This window comes from Hermetia illucens, chromosome 1 (assembly GCF_905115235.1).
Source record: "Hermetia illucens chromosome 1, iHerIll2.2.curated.20191125, whole genome shotgun sequence".
Taxonomy (NCBI): domain Eukaryota; kingdom Metazoa; phylum Arthropoda; class Insecta; order Diptera; family Stratiomyidae; genus Hermetia; species Hermetia illucens.
The window spans coordinates 17,591,927-17,611,588 of record NC_051849.1 but is presented as its reverse complement, the minus strand read 5'-3'; the positions used below and the strand labels follow the sequence as shown (position 1 = coordinate 17,611,588).

Here is a 19,662-nt window from a genome sequence, read left to right as displayed (position 1 = left end):
GGGCTCCGAAATACCTTCCATGCCGATATCTGTTTAAATAAAGTTAATAATAGAATATTACTACAATTTTTTGTAATTGGTTATAAATCCCCCTTAAGTTCATCCTAGTACCATGAAATTGCAGTGATGTAGGCATGATCTCACCAAGTTTGGTGGAAATTGCGCTATTACTAACAAAGTTATAATACCTCAAATTTGTTGCTTCTTTGAAAATTGAAGACTATGAATGTCAATATCACCCGAAAGCGGATACTCTCACATAATATATGGATATATTACGTGCTACGTACTAAGAAATACACAAAACCTTTCGTACCTGAAGTGTCCAGCTTCCGGTTTCCCGACTTGTTTCTTTTTTCCTGTGCCCGCGTATTCAGCTGTTTCTTTAGTATGATATCAAAAATTTGGGCATACTCAACCTATTTTTCTCATACTTTTACCCCCGTTTTCATTTTTTTGCCGTTGTTGACAAACTTTTTTGACCCCTGTATGTATTTTAGGAGAGAAGTGGTAGGTAGTGAGTTCTCGTCCACATGAATTATATGACCATTCCTTCGAAGATGGTTCTCTCGCAATATCAGTGTATACGGATTGCATGGCTCAGCATTTATACTGATAGGTGCATTTCTACCGAACTTTGAAGTACGGCACCCGTGTTGGTACGCAACATCACGGTTGAGGCCCATAGGTCCCTTGTCCACTTGGAAGAAATCACAACCCCCATGAAACTCCCACTAGGGAGCTAACCGAGCTGAAAGTACATGAACCAGGAATTCTCCTCAGACATGTAAATTCAGAGGGCTATTCCAATTCCCATGGTACCAGTATACCCTTGTTAAGGTTTCGTGACCAAAGCCACTTCAGATGAGCCTCCGTGCAGGCTTGGGTCTGATCGCATATATAGGCCTTGTAGCATTCGCCTACTATACTATGACCAGCTAGTCGTAGCGATTACAGCGTTTTCCGATGCCACCACGTGAAGGTTCTCCTCGGCCACTTGGTTTTCGTCTGGCTGACAAGGTTGCTGCCTAGTCTTCCGCGCCGCCATCTCAGAGAACCGAGAGTGGGGGTAACAATATTAAGTTTGCAAACACGGATTTCTGTGAACTAACTTCCCTATATCCTGACAGGACCGGGTAGCCCTTTTATCTCCGCCTACTTGTTGACTATTTTGTTGTAACGATATTGAATGCGTTTTTTTGGTCGGTCTGCTGTAGAAGCTGCCGTCAGGAGCTGATTTTAGGTAGGATTTAGCATAGTAGAGTCACTCCAACTATGCATTATTCATCTTTTTTTCTGATCTCACCTACTACTGTCTCAAACCCTCCTCCTTTATCTGGGCTTGGCACCAGCATGTTATGTTGCTGACAACGATTAATCAGTCCAATTTCAAATGTAGGTATATAAAATTACATATGTATATAACGTCTAATATTTAACACTCTTTAACCCCTAACCAAATTTTCAAACTTCTAATTCTGATACTGTACAGGCTGGAAGGTGTGGTTGTAGTAAGTAGTGTAACCTTTGTTTGTTGTAAATAATCCATTGCAAAATAAATATTTTTACACACACAGACAAGGACCAAGCTGAAATTTACAGTGATGATCACTTGAGTCGAACCATTGACATGGTGATGGATAAAATGGATGTGAACAACGATGGTTTCGTGAGTTATAATGAATACAGAAATGCAGACTTCAGCACACCGTAGATGTGATTAATATACAATAATTTTTTGTCCTGTAGATAAAATTGAAAATTTAAATGTTGCTTTACATGTTTGCTTTATGTTTAGTTATAGCTTTTAATTGTGTATATAACAATTGAGTTTGAAGCAAACTTTTTTATATATTATGTGAATAAACAAAGAATTAGAAGGTTAAATATAATGTTTATGTGTTTGTCTTTCTACACCGTACCGATAAGAAAGGAAGTAGTTCAAAAATGGAGGGCAACATCGAAAGGGTTCGCCTTTTCTTTTCTATTTCATCTATAATATTTTTAAACGTTACTTGTCTGAAACAGGTCTTTTATGCTGACTCCGACAATCGATTATGATTAGAAATAGATTTTAATCCCTGAAAAGAGGGACGAAGACGGCTATGGTTTCGTCCCAGGACAGAGGAAATTCATCAGGCGCTGCCTCACCTCTGCCCTGGAAGCTTCTTCTAATCCATGTTTTCCTCTCTTCTCATGTATTCATCAATTATACCATTTGAAACACCAACGTTCAGTTTCACTTGAACTCATAGTCCAGTCTTAGGAGAAGTCCATCTGGTTTATAGTTTTAGGGTAAATTTGAGGGAGGTTTGCAGTGAATTTAGATAATATAATATTATTAATTTTATTTGCCGGGGTGGAGAGAATTTTTAGGTCTAGATGTTTATAAGGAGCATGCTTTTTTGAGATTATTCGGCTGGATAGTTCTGAGCTTGGCCCTTAAATTAAGTTTGCACTTTTCGAATCTCCCATCCTCACTCTTTCCTTTACATACAACCAATGTCAAAACTGAGACCTGCTTAGAAAAGCACTTATCCGGACCTTTCATTTGATACCCCATTTGGCTATGCTTTATTTATTGAAAAAAAATTATACCCTCTGGTTGAAAAACAAAGACCACAAGCTCAAATCGGATGAGTTTATGAAAGAATAATTAATTTGGGCCACATGGCTGAAGGTCCAAAGGGTCATCAGTCTGACACTAGCGGCGAGGTATATTATATCCCGTATTTAAGCGTGGTTCGCCAAGAGGCCACTTCGACGAAATTGCGGAATGTCTTCAATGCTTCCAATCCAACATCAAATGGTGTGAGCCTTTACGAGATGATCCATCCCGGTCCAAAGTTGCAAAACCATATTTTCGACATTCTCACTAGAATACACAGGTTTGCGTATGTATACTCTAGTGACATTACTAAGATGTATCGGCAGATACTTTCGAGACCGGAGGATCAGATCAGGCTTAGGATTCTCTGGCGGGCAAAGCCTGAAGAACCGATAAGAGAGTTTTACTTGAAAATGGTGACCTACGGGTTAGACTGTGCACCCTGGCAAACATCGTGCGGTTGATCGCAGCCCGAGGGTGCATCACGCCTTTAAAGACACGATCGAGTATAAGTTCCAAAGCATGCACGATCCCTAAACTCCAGTTGGAAAGTGTAGTACTATTAACGGAATTGTTCAACGACGTCCGTAAGAGCCTAGGGACTAGCCCAGTAAAGTTCACGGCGTATACCGATTCCGAGGTGGCTCTCTGTTGGATTCGGAGTCGGAAGGATATCGAAAACAAATTGGTTAAGCGACGAGTAGCCGCGATCCATAAGTATTTGTCACCCACAGATATCCACCACGTTAGGCAAGCCATAATCCTGCAGATTGTGCATCTAGGGGCATGTGTCCCCGGAAATTTGTAGCTCACAAGTTGTGGTTCCAGGGACCGCAATTCTTGCAAGGGGAACTCTCTCGCACGGAGGTCGTCAGTTCTGCTGCTGAAACAGTGACTCATCTGGCAGAAGTTGCTTCCGAGCCTGTGCCTGAACCAGATTTCATTCAGCGATTCTCAAGTTTACCTCGATTGATAAACACAATCGCGAGATGCCGTCGATGGAGATCGGGAACTTCCGGTACGTTCTCAGCTCAGGAGTTGAAGCAAGCGGAGTGGGCAGTCGTCAGGTATCAACAAAAACTACTCTTCGGGAGGCAAATTTTCAGAATTCAGAAGGGATTGAATATCGAGAAAAACCATTGGCTGTCCACGTTAAACCCTTTTGTCGATCAGGTATCTGGGGTTCTCCGAGTGGGAGGAAGATTAGAGCAGGCGCTCATCCCGTTTGAGCAGAAACACCCTATAATTCTCAGGAAGTATCACCTAGCTGACCTCATAATTCAACATGTTCATAAGTTTCACCAACATTGTGGGACATGACTCACAATGGCTATTATCCGAGAAAGATATTACATTCCAGCGTTGCAACAGAGGGTGAAGAAGTGGATTAGGGGATGCGTTAGGTGCGTTCCAATGCGAGGAGCCACTATAATCCCGAAAATGGCAGACCTCCTTCCCGAGCGAATCAGGTCATCTGCTGTTTTTGAAAATGTGGGAACCGATCTGTGCGGACCATTTCAAACAAAGGCATCAAATTTACGGACCACAAAATCTATGAAGGTCTACATAGTGGTCTTCGTATGTATGTCTATTAAAGCGATACATTTAGAGCTCTGTGCGGATCTTACCACAAATGCATTTTTGGCTGCGTTTCAAAGGTTCGTAAGCTGGCGAGGCCAGCCGAAAATGGTTCGCTCCGACAACGAGCACATTGTAGCCACATTAAAGAGAGAACTCGATGGAGTAATTAATGACGATAATGTGTTCAAACAATACATTAACCACGGTCATCTAATTTAAAATCCAGGAGCTGTTGCGCGTGCTTGGCCAACGGCCAAGCAGGGTAGCCCATTGAAAGAGGCCGTCTAGGATATCGCCGAAACACCCTCCTTACTTATAGGGGCCGCGTCCTTGAACTCAACGAGGTTATTGATATGCATGGGAGTTCTTAGCACCATTCCTTTCGATAAACTTGATGTATAATCGCTTCTCAGAAAAGTGGGTATGCCAGACAGACAGACAGGACAGAAGTAGTTTTTCAAACGAGGCAAAACCTTACTAGGCAAACCTATAACGAAAACGGTGGACAATGGGCGATAAAGGCGGCTTCGAAACCCATTGCATCTGTTCAAGAGGGATGGCCGTAGAACTACTCTATGATCAGAAAATGGACCCATTCAAAAGAAGCTTGTGTATTCGAAGATCACCTGCAACACCAGAGCGAAAAAATATAAAGTTCAGGGAAATTCGATAAATGCTTAAAGTGAACGAGTGTGTGAAAGGATTAATCCGATTAAGATTCATAAGGAATCGAGCCATGATTCGGAGGAACTAACTTTCTTGCAGCTTGGAGCAAAAGTAGTTGAGCTGCTCGAGCGTATTAAGGATAAGCACAACGGAGTTATTCATATTAGGTCGCAGGAGGAAGAAAAAGATCCCTGAGAAAAACCAAAACTTGCTGTCCCAAGAGTATTGCAGACGATCCAAATGATCACAATCGACTTATAAAAAATAGTATGGAAAGAGAAAGGGACCTTCCGCGACATTAGCACGCGCAGTTTTTAAGGGGAAAAGCATGTGTCCCAACTGGAAGCGTCGGCAAACGAATTCAAGGGGAACATAAGCAACAAAAAGTCGAAGAAGAGACCAAAAAAATGTAAATTTGCCTAGGGGCAATTGTTACCTCTAGCAAGGGCAATCTCTCATACGCGGAGATATTGAAAAAGGTCAAAGCTGGCCAACACCTAAAAGATCTAGGTGAAATGTTCACAAGATCAGAAGGGCCTTCAAAGCCGATCTTATGTTTGATCGAAGCAATCCAAGCTGGGCAAAACTGATAGCTTCCGCAACCAAGTTAAGAACTCTGGAGTGAAGAAGGGACGGGATAACCGGCATATTGCCGGAAGTAGTAAATGCTCGCAATTTAGGCGTTGGCTGCTATAAAAAATGATATTTATTTAAATAACTAATAAATCTCAATCATTGCAGGGTCGTTGCGGGTTTACTTGAGCAGATCACTTATGAATATGAGATGGAAATTGTCATCATAAGTGAACACTATAGAAACCGTGACGGTGGCGTATTAGTCACATGCGACCGTCAAGCTATGCAATATATCGTGAGTCAATCGGCCAGTTGAAAATTACGCGATGACGGCCGTGGACCAAAAAAAGAGGGAGTAAGTTGCTCCCCATTTGGTCTGGTCCAGCATTAAGTTGATGCGGACTTAGGACCCCACAATTCTCAAAAAAATACAATCGGCCAGTTGTTTTGTGTGATCGGAAATAAGCGGTGTGTACGTGTACAGATGGTATATCTCATTCAGTCTCAGTAGAGCTTACCTTTGCCACATTAGCGAGGAATATACCCATAGCGATCGCTAGCCAATTAACTTCGAACAATGAAGGGAGGCACTGGGCAGGGGAGGAGCATACCCAAATACGTGAAGGACATCGGGCTGGTCTAGAAAAGCACTGAACTGACTAACCCATGAAAGGCCCTTTCCATGAGACACAATGCATCGTCAAACCATGAGACGCGATCATACATAGTACGTATACATTCCTTCGTAGAAGGCTCAACTAGCCAGCCTTTGATCAGTTCGCCACAGAGCCAGATGAATAGCTCAGAGGACGGTAGGTAGGATCGATTAGGTACAAAAAGAGCACGCAGACGTGCGGAGCAACAGGGAGAGTTTTAAGGAGCTCTGTTTGGAGGCGGATAGAAACCCGTGGGAGAGCGCCTATAATATTATGATGGAACGACTCGGAGGCCGTTCATCTCAATAGATCACGTACCCTACTATCTTGTTGAAAATCCTTCAGGACTTATACCCCCAGCAACCTTTCACTGTGATGACAGTTCCGACTGTAAACACAGACGATCTATTGGATATCTGCAGGTAAATCCTCAAGGGAGCCATCCTCCCATACACAAAAGCGGGTAATACATAATAGTTTGTTCCCGGTTTTTGACAACCAAGTAGGACTTTATGATCCATAGTATGTGTTCCGTAAAGCCAGATTAACTACTGATGGCATCAAGTTGGTTCAATTCACAGAAAGGGTAATAATAGCACATATTGCGTAGTGATGACCCTGGATGTTCAGAATGCATTCAACTGGTCCAATTGGAGTCGTACACAGAAGTCCTTGACGACGATTGATGTTCCTTGCAAAAACGGAGGCCTTGGTACTTCACCGATAATGGAACCAAGGTATACGATGTCTCTGCGGGTGTCCCACAGGGCTCTGTACTGGGCCCCTGTTGTGGAACAACATGTGCATACAATGATGTATTTAATCTTCCGGTTCCGAAGGAGGCCACAGTAGTAGTTTACGCCGATGACATATGGTAGCACTGTTGTGATCGCGAAAAATCTTAAAGAAACTAAGTTTTACTCATGTGAAGCAATCAGTGCTGTTAAGGTCTGGTTAGAGAGTACTGGGCTGGTATTTGCGGAGGAAAAGACGGAAGCAGTGCTCATTATTAAGCACCAAAAGAGGAAGTACGCTGGCATTGCAAGGGGTGGTCATATCCTCATTTGCAAGATGCACATCAAATACTTGGGAGTGATGAAAGATGCGAAGCTCAATTTTAAGCAGCACATAGAGTATACTTGGAGAAAAGCGTCCCCGAGTATGGCCATAGCAAGAATGATGCCAAATGTATAATAGGAGGGCCATGGTATACTTCTAGAATGATTATAGGCAGGATGGTGAGTTCCATCTTGCTGTATGTAATCCAAGCTTGGGGATCACAGTTGCATATCTTATCTAGCGCATATAAATTGAGTGCGGTCTACAGAAGAATAGCCCTAAGGTTGTGTTCTGCTTTCAGAACCGTCACAGATGGTGCGGAGTTTGTCATCTCAGGAACGTTGTGGATTGATATCTTTGCAGACGGGATGGCGAATGTACATTGCCTTAAGTCAATCCCTCCCATATAGTAGGTGAAAAAAACTAGAAGAGAGAGATCTATAAGTACAACAGAATGCAGAAGCTATGGAATCAATAAAAAAAGGGACGTTCGATATATGGAGAGAGAGAGCAGAGAGATAAATTATAATTTTACCCAGTTTTTCACTGGCCATGGAGGACACGGTCAGTACCTTTACAGGTGGGGTCTCGGACGAACCGGAATACGTATTCTTCCAATGTCCGAGGTTCCGAGGCACTTCCAATACCGGTGGTGGTTCCACGGGGCGGGAGGGAAATTGGGATGTGGTTTGAGTGGATGTCGGACCACAAACAGTGGAAGAATTTTCTTACAAATTGGTCAGGTCCATGATCAAGTGGATAGCGGGACTCCCTCAAATCTTAAACAAAACGTAGATTTGTCCATTCCATGGTCCATGTTTGTAGGAGGCACTTTTTGGATGCTATAGCAGCCAATAATTCTGACTTTATATATTATTATAGATTGCTAGAATATTTCCTGGATTTTCTTCATCGTTATAATCATTTTTTCGATGGGACTTCCATGTATATATATATGTGCGTATAATGAAGGGTATCATATATATTCAATGTACTAAGTGTTATTGGTTGATCTAACTTTTTGTGCATAGTTTATATCCGGTTTGTTTCAAATGGCGATTATATTATAGTAAGCACTTCATAAAGTTATTCTAAATACATATATATAAAAATATATGTTAACATTGTAAAATATAAATTCTTCTTCGCTTAGATGAAAATACTACCAAAATCTATACCGACGAATATTTGAGTGATCGAATAGATGAAGCCATGAAACGGTTCGATGTCGATAAAGATGGTGGTATCACATTCGCCGAGTTACTTGCAAATATTGACCACACAAACAAACATGACGAAAAATGAGTCGCATTTTACCAAATAAATATGAAGTTTATTCAACCTTAATTGTGTGGGAAACAATATTTTTTTTTTGAAATATTTTAAATGATTTTAAAAATAAAATATTGATTTTTGATGAATTTTTGCTGCAATCGGTGAGAATTATGCATAATTAGCCATGCAATAATGCCATTGTTACATACTTTATTTAAGATGCAAAATATGAATCTGAACTTAAAGATAGTAACAAAAATCTTTGGAAATTTATTAGTCCTGCAATGGGTGTGATGAAATTATGAATTTTTAATAAATATGACGGACACAATTAGTGCGGTGGATGGAAAAACCAGTGAAATTCCATAATTCTGCAATTTAGCTAAGGTAAATTTCACATAATCCAATACGAAGATTTTATAAGATTTTATATATGTGTGTATTACATATTATTGAATTAAAATTTTCGAGATTTTTGTTTATTTTTTTGACATTTTCATTTAGATGCTTTGTACAAATGGGACCAATAAACTTTAAAATAAATTCCTAAATGGAATTATCTCTTTTCTGTTTTTGAGCAACTGTAGCACCTCCGCCTCTAAGAGACCCATTGTACTATCCTTTTTAGACAGTCATAGATATCAATGATCACAGCAAGAATCTGAAATCGAAACAAGAAATCCAGAAGCTGCTCCTTCAACCATTTTGAATAACACATCGTTCTGGGACCTATTTTACTTTACCTTGTGGCTCAGAAGCTAGAAGCTCAGCTTTATCTGGGCAAATAGGCGGTAGACTATACTTCCAGTTATGGAATACATGGCGAAGGTCTTCGCGATAGAGTAGCTGTACAGTTTGACCAGGTTCCAGATTCTCGCAATGAATGAGTATTTTCCAATTCTATCAGGTTTCGATCGGTGTACCCGTTAAGTCTGGCCATTTCCTGAAAAAGTTCGGTCTACTTCACTAAGCCTTCCGAGCATGTAAGGAGACTTGACATCTAATGGATCATGTGGTTGAAGAAGGCGATCTTGTGCTAAATGGCGTGGTTGTTGGAAATAAGCCTCTTGGTAGTATCCGTCAGCTTTGTTACGATGAGAGTCCAGCGTTGTATCACCTTGTCACCAACACGGTCACCAAGGCTGTCAACCAATCAAACTCACCTAACAGGTTTGCCAGTTGTGAACACTGACTGCGCGAGATAATATATAGAACTGGACGGTACCTGCTGGAACTAACCCGAATGCTAGCAGTTCGGTGACATGTGGGCCGGGGTTCTTGGTTCTCACATATTATCTTCCTGTCAGAGATAACACAGAGGTTTTATCACGTGCCTTGACTCAGGAGTCAACAAGCCAAAATCCACCCGGGGTAAACTACTCTAACAGAGACGTGAAGTCTCGAGGTGGAGTGATAGCACTGAAGATTCCCATTCAAAAGGAGTTAAAATGTCAAATGGCCTAATAAGAGAAAGGACTAACTCACAAAAAACCTAACGCGCGAGGAATGGACGGGGAAGGATCAGCTCTGAGCTGATTCGGATATCTACGCTACGAGCGGGCCCCGTTTTCCTTTGGTATGGTGCCCTTGTGGTGACCCAGACCAATCGTTTGCCCCCCGCCGTTTCCAATATAATAACATAATAAATTCGAATTACGAATACGAATAGAAAAAAAACCTGCTATACTTAAAATTCAAATATTCTGATCTAGTCAATAGATATCAACGCGAGCAGCAAAGGAAAAGCAAAGGAATAAGGAACATAGTCCTATTCTCTTACGGAAATTAATCCTAAGTTCTAAAATATCATCATCATCATCAACGGCGCAACAACTGGTATCTGGTCTAGGCCGGTCTTAATAAGGAACTCCAGACAGCCCGGTTTTGCGCCGAGGTCCACCAATTCGATATCCCTAAACGCTGTCTGGCGTCCTGACCTACGTCATCGCTCCATCTCAGGCAGGGTCTGCCTCCTCTTCTACTTCTACAATAGATATTGCCCTCATAGACTTTCCGGGCTGGATCATCCTTATCCATACGGATTAAGTGACTCCCCCACCGCAGCCTGTTGAGCCCGATTTTATCTATATCCAGACGGTCGTGGTATCGCTCATAGATTTCGTCGTTATGTACGCAACGGAATCATCCATCCTTATGTAGGGGGCCAAAAATTTTTCGGAGGATTCTTCTCTCGAACGCGGCCAAGAGTTTTCAATTTTTTTTGCTAAGAACCCAAACCTCCGAGGAATACATGAGGACTGGTAAGATTATTGTCTTGTACAGTAAGAGCTTTGACCCTATGGTGAGACGTTTCAAGCGGAACAGTTTTTGTATGCTGAAATAGGCTGTGTTGGCTGAAAACAACCGTGCGCGGATTTCATCATCGTAACTGTTATCGGTTGTGATTTTTGACCCTAGATAGGAGAAATTATCAACGGTCTCAAAGTTGTATTCTCCTATCTTTATTCTTCCCGTGGTTTGATGTTGTTGGTTGGTTGGTTGGTTGGTTGGTTTTTGGTGGTGACGTTGCCACCATATACTTTGCCTTGTCTTCATTGATGTGCAGCCCAAGATTTCGCGCCGCTTACTGGATCTGGATGAAGGCAGTTTGTACGTCTCGGGTCGTTAAAGAGGCTTAAAGAGGATCGAACCTCTTGCATTTACCTCAGCATCACGGATCACTTTCTCGAGGGCCAGGTTAAAGAGGACGCATGATAGGGCATCCCCTTGTCGTAGACCATTGTTAATGTCGAATGATCTTGAGAGTGATCCTGCTGCTTTTATCTGGCCTCGCACATTGGTCAGGGTCAGCCTAGTCAGTCTTATTAATTTCGTCGGGATACCGAATTCTTCCATGGCTGTGTATCGTTTTACTCTGGCTATGCTATCATAGGCGGCTTTAAAGTCGATGAAAAGATGGTGTAACTGATGTCCATATTTCAACAATTTTTCCATCGCTTGCCGCAGAAAGAAAATCTGATTGCAGATTTGCCTGGAGTAAAGCCTCTTTGGTATGGGCTAATGATATTCTGGGTGTATGGGGGTATCCAGCCTAGCAAGATAGCGGAGAAAATCTTATAGATACGTGATACCTCTATAATTGCTGCACTATGTGATATCTCCCTTTTTATGTATGAGACAGATAATGCCTCGTTGCCAATCGTCAGGCATTGATTCGCTGTCCCATACTTTGAGCACAAGTTGATGAACCACTTGGTGTAACTGGTCGCCTCCATATTTAACCAATTCGGCTGTAATTCCATCGGCTCCTGGCGACTTATGATTTTTTAGCCGATGAATTGCACGGACTGTTTCTCCTAAACTTGGTGGTGGCAGTATTTGTCCGTCGCCTTCAATTGCGGGACCTCCAACTCGCCGATGTTCTGGTTGTTCAGTAGCTCATCAAAGTACTCAACCCATCGCTCTAATATGCCCATTCTGTCGGAGATCAGATTTCCCTCTTTGTCTCGGCAGGATGAGCATCGAGGTGTATAAGGCTTCATCTATGGTTCAATTATAGGGTATATGATGAATGTCTTCGCGGTAGGATAGCTACAGTTTCACCAGGTTCCAGATACTTGTAGTGAACAAGTCCGTTCCAATCCTACTAGATTCGCAGTAACACTTTCGATCTGACTACCGGTTAAGTCTGACTATTTCCAGAGAATGTTCTCACCAAGCCTTCTGAACGGTTGGTTAGCATCTAATGGATCATGTGTTTGAAGGAGGCGATTTCGTGCTAATAGGCGCGGTAGTTGGGAATCACCCGTTTGGTATCGGTCAGCTTCCTGAAAATCTTCAGTTTTATTGCTATCAGTTCAATGCGTACTTTCTGTCCTGATGCTCGTTCTTGCTAGTGAGAATGTCTGTGAGTCAAAATCTCGCTTGAAAGTTGTGCTGTAGTAGTCATTTTAGAATATCGAATCGGTAATCGTTATTACCATGATACAACAATCGATCTATGCCTGCCCTAGTAAGGAACTCCAGATATCCCGGTTTTGCGACGAAGTGGACCAATTTTATATCTCTAAAAGCTGACTGACGTGCTGGTTTATGCTATTGCCTCATTTTAGGCAGGATATACCATGTTTTCTTTTTCTATCATAGATACTGCTCTCATAAATTTCCCGGGATGGATCATCCTCACTCATATCGATAATTACTGAGCTACAAACATCTTCTCTGGATATAAATCTCCCAGACGGTATAGTGCCGGTCATGCTCCAGAAACATCGAGAAAGGATTGTTCCGTGGCATGTAAACGTTTATTGGAACTGTATTTCGTTCAGGCTTATACCGCACTCCTGGAAACGGTCTCTCCAGTGATTTTCATATCGAAAGCGGGTAGACGTAGCCATGAGTCTTAGGAGGACGTTCGGTCAATCAGCCTTACTTCTTGTTTGCCGAAGATCTTAGAGCCTGTCTTGGACATCCATTTAAGGACCCGAGAAGCTGCCCTTTTCTAAACCTAAGCAAGCCTATCTCAAAGGCAAATTCAGAGAGACTAGCGTTCACGAGAGCGAGAGCGGTCGCGATACAACAGGCAACATATCTTAGCTGCCTTCCTGGATACGGATGAAGCTTTCAAGAACATGAGTGCTTCTCGAAACAGAATAGGTAGCCACTTGGCAATAATTGTTAGTAAAAAGACGCTTCAGGGTGATGCCAAACTTCGGTGCTCTGGTTGTGGTGTGTATAATTACAACCAGCTATAGTATAAATAAAACTAGTTGAACCAGATGATGCTATTTACTACCATTTCAAGCATACCCGGATTCCACTACCCGTGGCTAAATTGGCAGAGATCGTTGCTCCTCTAATGTAAAGTATTTGGGTGTGATCCTGTATCCTAAGGATTAAGGCTTAAGGACATTTTTGAGAAAATGGGGTCTCCGGTCCAGGATGGTTCTTTTGTTGTAAGCAGTCCTGGCCCGTCCGTTCCAGCGTATGCTCCTATTAAGTAAAGTTAAACGAACAAAATTCTAATTTTCATTTAATTTATTAGTACAAGTCGCGCGGTCTTCAAAGATATACCACTGTACTCCAAGCGTAGGTATTAGCTTGTCACGATCTGAACTCCGAAACAATGAAATGTTTAGGAACAATACTGTCACATTGAAAACATCAGGGTTTAGTCCTTTTGTATCTGGTCGGCTTCGTTTACTATTTTTTTAACGGACGTTCTTCTTTCTCTTTAAGGTTTTGTGTAAACGCAAAACCTTATTAAAATCGGTTTACCGTCTGTCTGTCTGTCTGTCTGTCTTTTTTTTTCCCGATGGAAGGTGGAAAGCTTCAAAAGCTACCGCAGGCTCCTGCCACACGGTTATGTGGGACTCTTACCCACTAAAACCGCCTCCTTCTCCTTCCACTCTCCCCGCGGGACTCTCATTTGGTATTACGTCGCGGGGCTGGATCAGAATTTATTCTGCGCTCATGTCCAAATTCGTGTTCCTCTCGCGTTCATTCTTTCGGATGATTTCCTCCTGCCTAAGCTTCTTTCCGATGGCTGTAATCACTTTTCCAACTTCGGTCCATATCCCCTTGGCGTTCACCATAAGCTCCATGATATTTTCGGGTGTAAAGTGCTCCCCGGTTGCAGCTTCTAATGTAGCCCTTTGGGTTTCGAATCTCGGGTAGTGAAAAAAGACGTGTTCTGCGTCCTCTGGAATGTTTGCACACTGTGGGCAATATGGCGAATCATCACGCCCAAATCGATACAGATATGCTCGATAGCCTTCGTGTCCGCTCAAGAATTGAGTTAAGTCGAAACCTACTTCGCCGTGAGGTCGCTCGATCCATTTCCGGATATCCCATATGATTTTGTGAGTCCAACGGCCTTTTTCTGACTCGTCCCACTTCTCTTGCCATTCCGCGACAGTTTCAGCTCGTGCGAACTGTCGCCGACGGACAGGAGATTCTCCGGTGAGGTACGTTTGATCGTAAAGTCGTTGTATTTCTTTCGCCAGAATCTCAATCGGGATCATTCCTACTATCACGCAAGCTGCTTCAATAGAAATTGTTCTGTAAGCGCAACATGTTCGGAGTACATTTATGCGATACGCAGCTCCAATCTTTTTCTTATTTATTATATTTTCCAGTGCATCCGCCCATACTGGGGTTGCATACAGTAGGATCGAACTGACCACCCTTGAAATGAGGAGTCGACGGCTCGGCCTTGGGCCACCTATATTTGGTAGCATTCTCGCAACCAGTGCTCCGATGTTATATGCCTTGGTTGCTGCACCCTCCACATGCAATCTGAAATTCAACCTCTGGTCAATCATTACACCTAAGTACTTAAGTGCAGGCTTGGAATAAATTGTTTGCGTTCCAACTTTGATCTTCATGGAAGTGCACTTTCTCCGCTTGGTAATAAGTACTACTTCCGTCTTATGCTCTGCGAGCTGTAGACCAGCATTCTTTAACCAGGATTTAATCTCATAGACTGCTTCATTTGCATAGAGCTCGACTTCCTCGAGAAGGCGTGCAACAACCGTCACACCAATATCGTCCGCGAAACCAATGGAGGTCACACCAGTAGGAAGGTCTAGGGTCAGTACCCCGTTATACATAATAATCCACAAGAGTGGCCCTAGGACAGACCCTTGTGGAACTCCGCATGTCGTTTGGTAGGATTTCATTCCTTCATCTGATTCGCAGCACAGAGTCCTATCGATTAGGAAGTCGGCAACAATACGCACCAGGTACTTCGCCACGCCCAAGTTAATTAGGGACTCAAGTATCTTGCTCCATCTAGTGGGATTGAAGGTATTCTTCAATTCTTCTGTCTGTCCGTCTGTCCGTCACACGCATTTTTCTCGGAAACGGTTACTGCGATTGACACCAAATTTGGTGGAAAGGTGGGAACTGTGAACGCTCACGCATACAGTGAGTTACATCATCTTACGTCGAAATTAAGGGGGGTCCCCATACATGCAAAAGGGGGGTGTCATTTTTTTTTTCATCAAATAAGTCATGTGGGGTATCAAATTAAAGGTTTCGGTTAGTACTTTTCGAAAACGGTCTTAGTTTTGACATTTGTTGGAAAGGTGGGGAGTGCGGGGGGTTGAAAGTGACCATTCCTTTACGGGGGCCATTCTCAGAAACTACCCAACCGAAAAATCTGAAAAAATCAAGAGGCTGCCACTATATGGTGCCTGGGCTCCGAAATACCTTCCACACTGATATCTGTACAAATAAAGTTAATAATAGTATATTACTATAATTTTTAGTAATTCGTTGCAAAACCCCCCTTAAGTTCATGCTAGGACGACGAAATTTCGCAACAATATAGGGTGTAACATAGAGCATGATGATGATGATACCAAGTTTGGTGGAAATCGCACTATTGCTAACAAAGTTATAATACGTCAAAGTTGTCGCTTCTTTGCAAATGCAAGGCTATAAATGTCAATATCATCCGAAAGTGGATATTCTCACATAATATTGTATATGCATATATTACGTGCTACCTACTAAGAAATGCACAAAACCTTTCGTAACTGAAGCGTCCAGCTTCCGGTTTCCCGACTTGTTTTTATTACGATACATTCTTTCGACATCTAGTTTGATGGTCATCCTCATATTGTGGGATTTGGTGAACTTTGCGTCTGTATAAATATTGATATATAGAAGTTTCTTTAGAAGCTTTCTGAACCATAATAGCCTGCCTGCCAATCCTGCTCAATATACTCTGACATCTTACTTTGCCCTCAACTTTGGCTAAGTCAGTTACAAATTAATGATTGATCTGCGGAAACCAAACTGATAAGTCTCTTCTACCTTTAACTACGAGGAGCAATCTGTTGTAGCCTACTCGTTCCAGCACGTTGTCCATAGTGTCCCGGTTCGAAAAAGTACGCTTTAAGACTCTCCAAGTATTCCCGAAAACCTTACACCCCTCCTCTACTGTTCTGTGCTATATGATCATCAGTCGTTTTAGGAAAGTGGGTTCCATTGTATGGCGTCATCATAAATGCTTTTGTCGCCCTTTCTTACAGTGTGATCTATCCACTGTCACTTCCGCTCTTTAACAAATACATCTATCGGTAACCGGTCCGTCCGCTGACTTAGGCCACTATTCAGGATTTTCTCAGGTCAAAGTGCATCGATCACAGAGAGTTGTTAATGAAGACTTGGAGATTTTGAGTAACAGTGGTGGCCACTTTACACGTGCTCTTCTCATATAACAACACGGAAAGCACATTGGCGCGGAACCAGGTCAGCTTGAGGTTGGTGTTAAGGTTTTCGCATTTTCAAAATTTGAGACTAAAAACAAAAGCAGATCTAGCGCTGTTAATGTGCCGGGTGTTATCAAAATCGGTGTCACCGTCAGAGATAGACAAATTGATCCACAGTCTCGATGTTATCCCGTTGATACAGATAGGAAGGGTGCGATACCAGTCAGACTCAGAACCTTGCTTTTGTTGGCATTTATCTTCAATTGTCTCTCTTTCCAAATACAGAGCACATGATCAAAGTCAACTCGGTGAGAGAGTAGGCAGCTGTCAGCATAGTATCGCCGGTTGAATGCAACCTTGCCGGGCTCCACTTTGAACTCCAGACTCCTCAGAAATTTAACCTCGATTCAGTGTGTGACATTTTACACCATCATATATTGTTCTGATAATAGCTTTTACTTTCTTTGAAATATCCCTCCTGCGTAAAACATTCCAGATACACCTCTTGTTCACGCTGTCAAAAGCCTTCTCGAAGTCGATGAAGAGCGGATGAAGCGGATCTCTGAACTCTGCACACTGCCCCAAAATTATCCAAAGAGTGTTGATGTGCTCATTGCAGGAGGATTCAAAGCGGAAGCTAGTTTGGTTTTATGAAAATTTTCCCGATTTTCCCTGAAGATTTGCTATTCTTATGCAAGTGAATTTCGTATTTTCGTCCACTGTTAAGAAGTTCGCTATTCCTCGGAGACTTGGGTTCTTAGCAAGAAAAATTGTGAACTTTTGGCCGCGTTCGAGAGAAGAATCTTCCGAAGAATTTTTGCCCTCCTAAAGGAGGATGGACGGTTCCATAGCCTACATAACGACGAAATCTACAAGCGGTACCATGACCGTCAGGTTATAGATAAAATCCGGCTCAATAGGTTACGGTGGGCGAGTCACTTAATCCGTATAGATGAGGATGATCCAGCCCGAAAAGTCCATAAGGGCAATATCTATAGTAGAAAAAGAAGACGAGGCAAACCCTGTCTGAGATGGCGCGATGGCGTAGGCCAGGACGCCAGATAGCTTTTAGTGACATCGAAATAGTGGACCTCGGCGTAAAACCAGGATGTCTGGAGTTCCCTATTAAGGCAGGCCTAGACCGGATACCGGTTGTTGCGCCGTTGATGATGATGATCGCAGCTAATCTCTCGAATTGTTAACTATAATATTTCAGATAGTAACATTAGAAGATACGAATGGCATTCTACGATCTGTAAATAAACTTTTTTGGTGATGGCTCTATATTTGGTAATGCTTTTCTCGAATAATTTTGTATATTTATAATAAAAAAATTCAATATTGCTGCTGTTGGATATCACCTTTCTAGATCCGAAAGATGGATCTGAATTCAAGGATGTACACCACCAAAGCGATAGAGATTTTGAAAAATTGGTCGATCCTATAATGAACGAGCTGGACTACAATCATGACGGTTTCATTTCATATGAAGAATGGAAAACGGGCGAATTCGCATGATTCTACGACTTTGTACGTAAAAGTAAATAAATTTTAAACTAAAAAGAAGAATATTGTTTAATTCAGATAACTTCAACTCGTATTAAGTATTATTCCAAAGACTATCCATAATAAACCTTCTTTTAGAAGATGATTCACTCAAAGTGTATGGGAAGGGGAAGTCATCTCCGAAAATGTCACGGTCTTATTCATTTATTTATTTATTTAATTAACGGACAACAAACAGAGAGAATTCCAATTAATTATTGTCCTCAGGAGGAGGAGAAAGCAAAAAGCTTATCCTACGTTTAAAACTACTTAAAGTAGGGAAGTTAAAAGGACCAAGTTGTTCTGCATTATAATTTCGGCAAAGCCTAGGAATCGGTGAATGAAAGTAGATTTCGAGCTCTGCGAAGGGCACGTTGAAAATATCTGCGCTACGTGTGTTATAAAACGCAGGACGGCAAGTGATCTCGTCAGCGGCGGAGCAGTCCATCAGGCCCGAGGAAAGTTTAAAGAATGTGTATAGATCCAGATAGGATCTACGCTGTTGTAGGAAGGGAAGGCTTAGGAAGCGGAGGCGAGAGGGGTAGTCCGCACGAGGGAAGCTTTTCTTAAAGAAGAGAGAACGGGTGAATTTACGTTGCACATTTCCAAGGGCAAGACAATCACATTTACGAGTGGGTGACCAGATCACGGAGCAATACTCGAGGGTATTCCTCACAAGGGTATTGAAGAGAGCTAAGGAGGGTTGGATGGAGTCAAAATCAGAGGAGGAGCGAAGAGTAAAGCCTGACAATTTTGCTGCTCGATTGATGACATCGAGGCAATGGGTGTCAAAGCGGAGCTTATTGTCGAAAGTGACTCCGAGGTCTTGAGTGGAATTTAAGCAGGATAAGGAATGTCCGTTAAGCGAGTAGGAGATAGAAGTGGGTGAGGATTTTAGGGAGTAGCACATAGAGTGACACTTTCTGACGTTTAGCGCTAAACCATTAGTCGGGCACCAACGAACCAGAGTGTCCAGGTTATTCTGAAGGGAAACACAGTCCATAGGCGACGATGTAGCGGAAAACAGCTTAAGGTCGTCTGCATAGAGCAAACAGGGACAAGTAAGGAGGGGAGGAAGGTCGTTAATAAAAAATAAAAATAGCAAAGGACCCAGAATAGACCCCTGTGGGACGCTAGAAGAGGGGGAGAAGGACCGGGAAGTACAGCCGTCACAAGAGACGCGGCGGGATCGGTTGGAAAGGTAAGAGGCAAGCCATAAAACAAGTGGTATGGGAACGTTTAGGGACGTGAGTTTGGATAGAACTATCTTGTGATTTACAGTGTCGAAGGCTTTCGCGAAGTCAGTGTAAATGGTATGCACTTCTTGCCGTGAATTTAGACATTTGGCGACAAAGTTAGTAAAGTCAAGCAAGTTGGAGGCAGTGGCCTACGTTTAACGAAGCCGTGTTTTTCTTTCACTATGTGTTGGCCAAAGTGGGCGGACAACCAGTCGCTGACATATCTTTCCAGGATTTTGGAATAGGAGGAGAGGAGGGAAATGGGACGGTAATTCTCG

At 42.5% G+C, this 19,662-nt stretch overlaps 1 protein-coding gene across 3 annotated transcripts in view; it reads left to right on the top strand.

Moving 5' to 3' along the window:
* The window catches only part of LOC119647806 (myb-like protein Q), a 49,821-nt gene extending 31,696 nt beyond the window's left edge, over positions 1–18,125 (top strand). Inside the window, exon 6 of one of the 3 annotated variants that reach the window (XM_038049042.1) lies at positions 17,971–18,125. In XM_038049042.1, the coding sequence (XP_037904970.1) occupies positions 17,971–18,119 (149 nt within the window). In that variant the 3' untranslated portion in view covers positions 18,120–18,125. Of the gene's footprint in view, positions 1–1,577; positions 1,830–8,299; positions 8,460–17,970 lie in introns of those variants that run through there. The other 2 variants (XM_038049034.1, XM_038049067.1) reach the window with 2 other exon arrangements.
* The last annotated feature ends 1,537 nt before the right edge of the window (positions 18,126–19,662 follow it).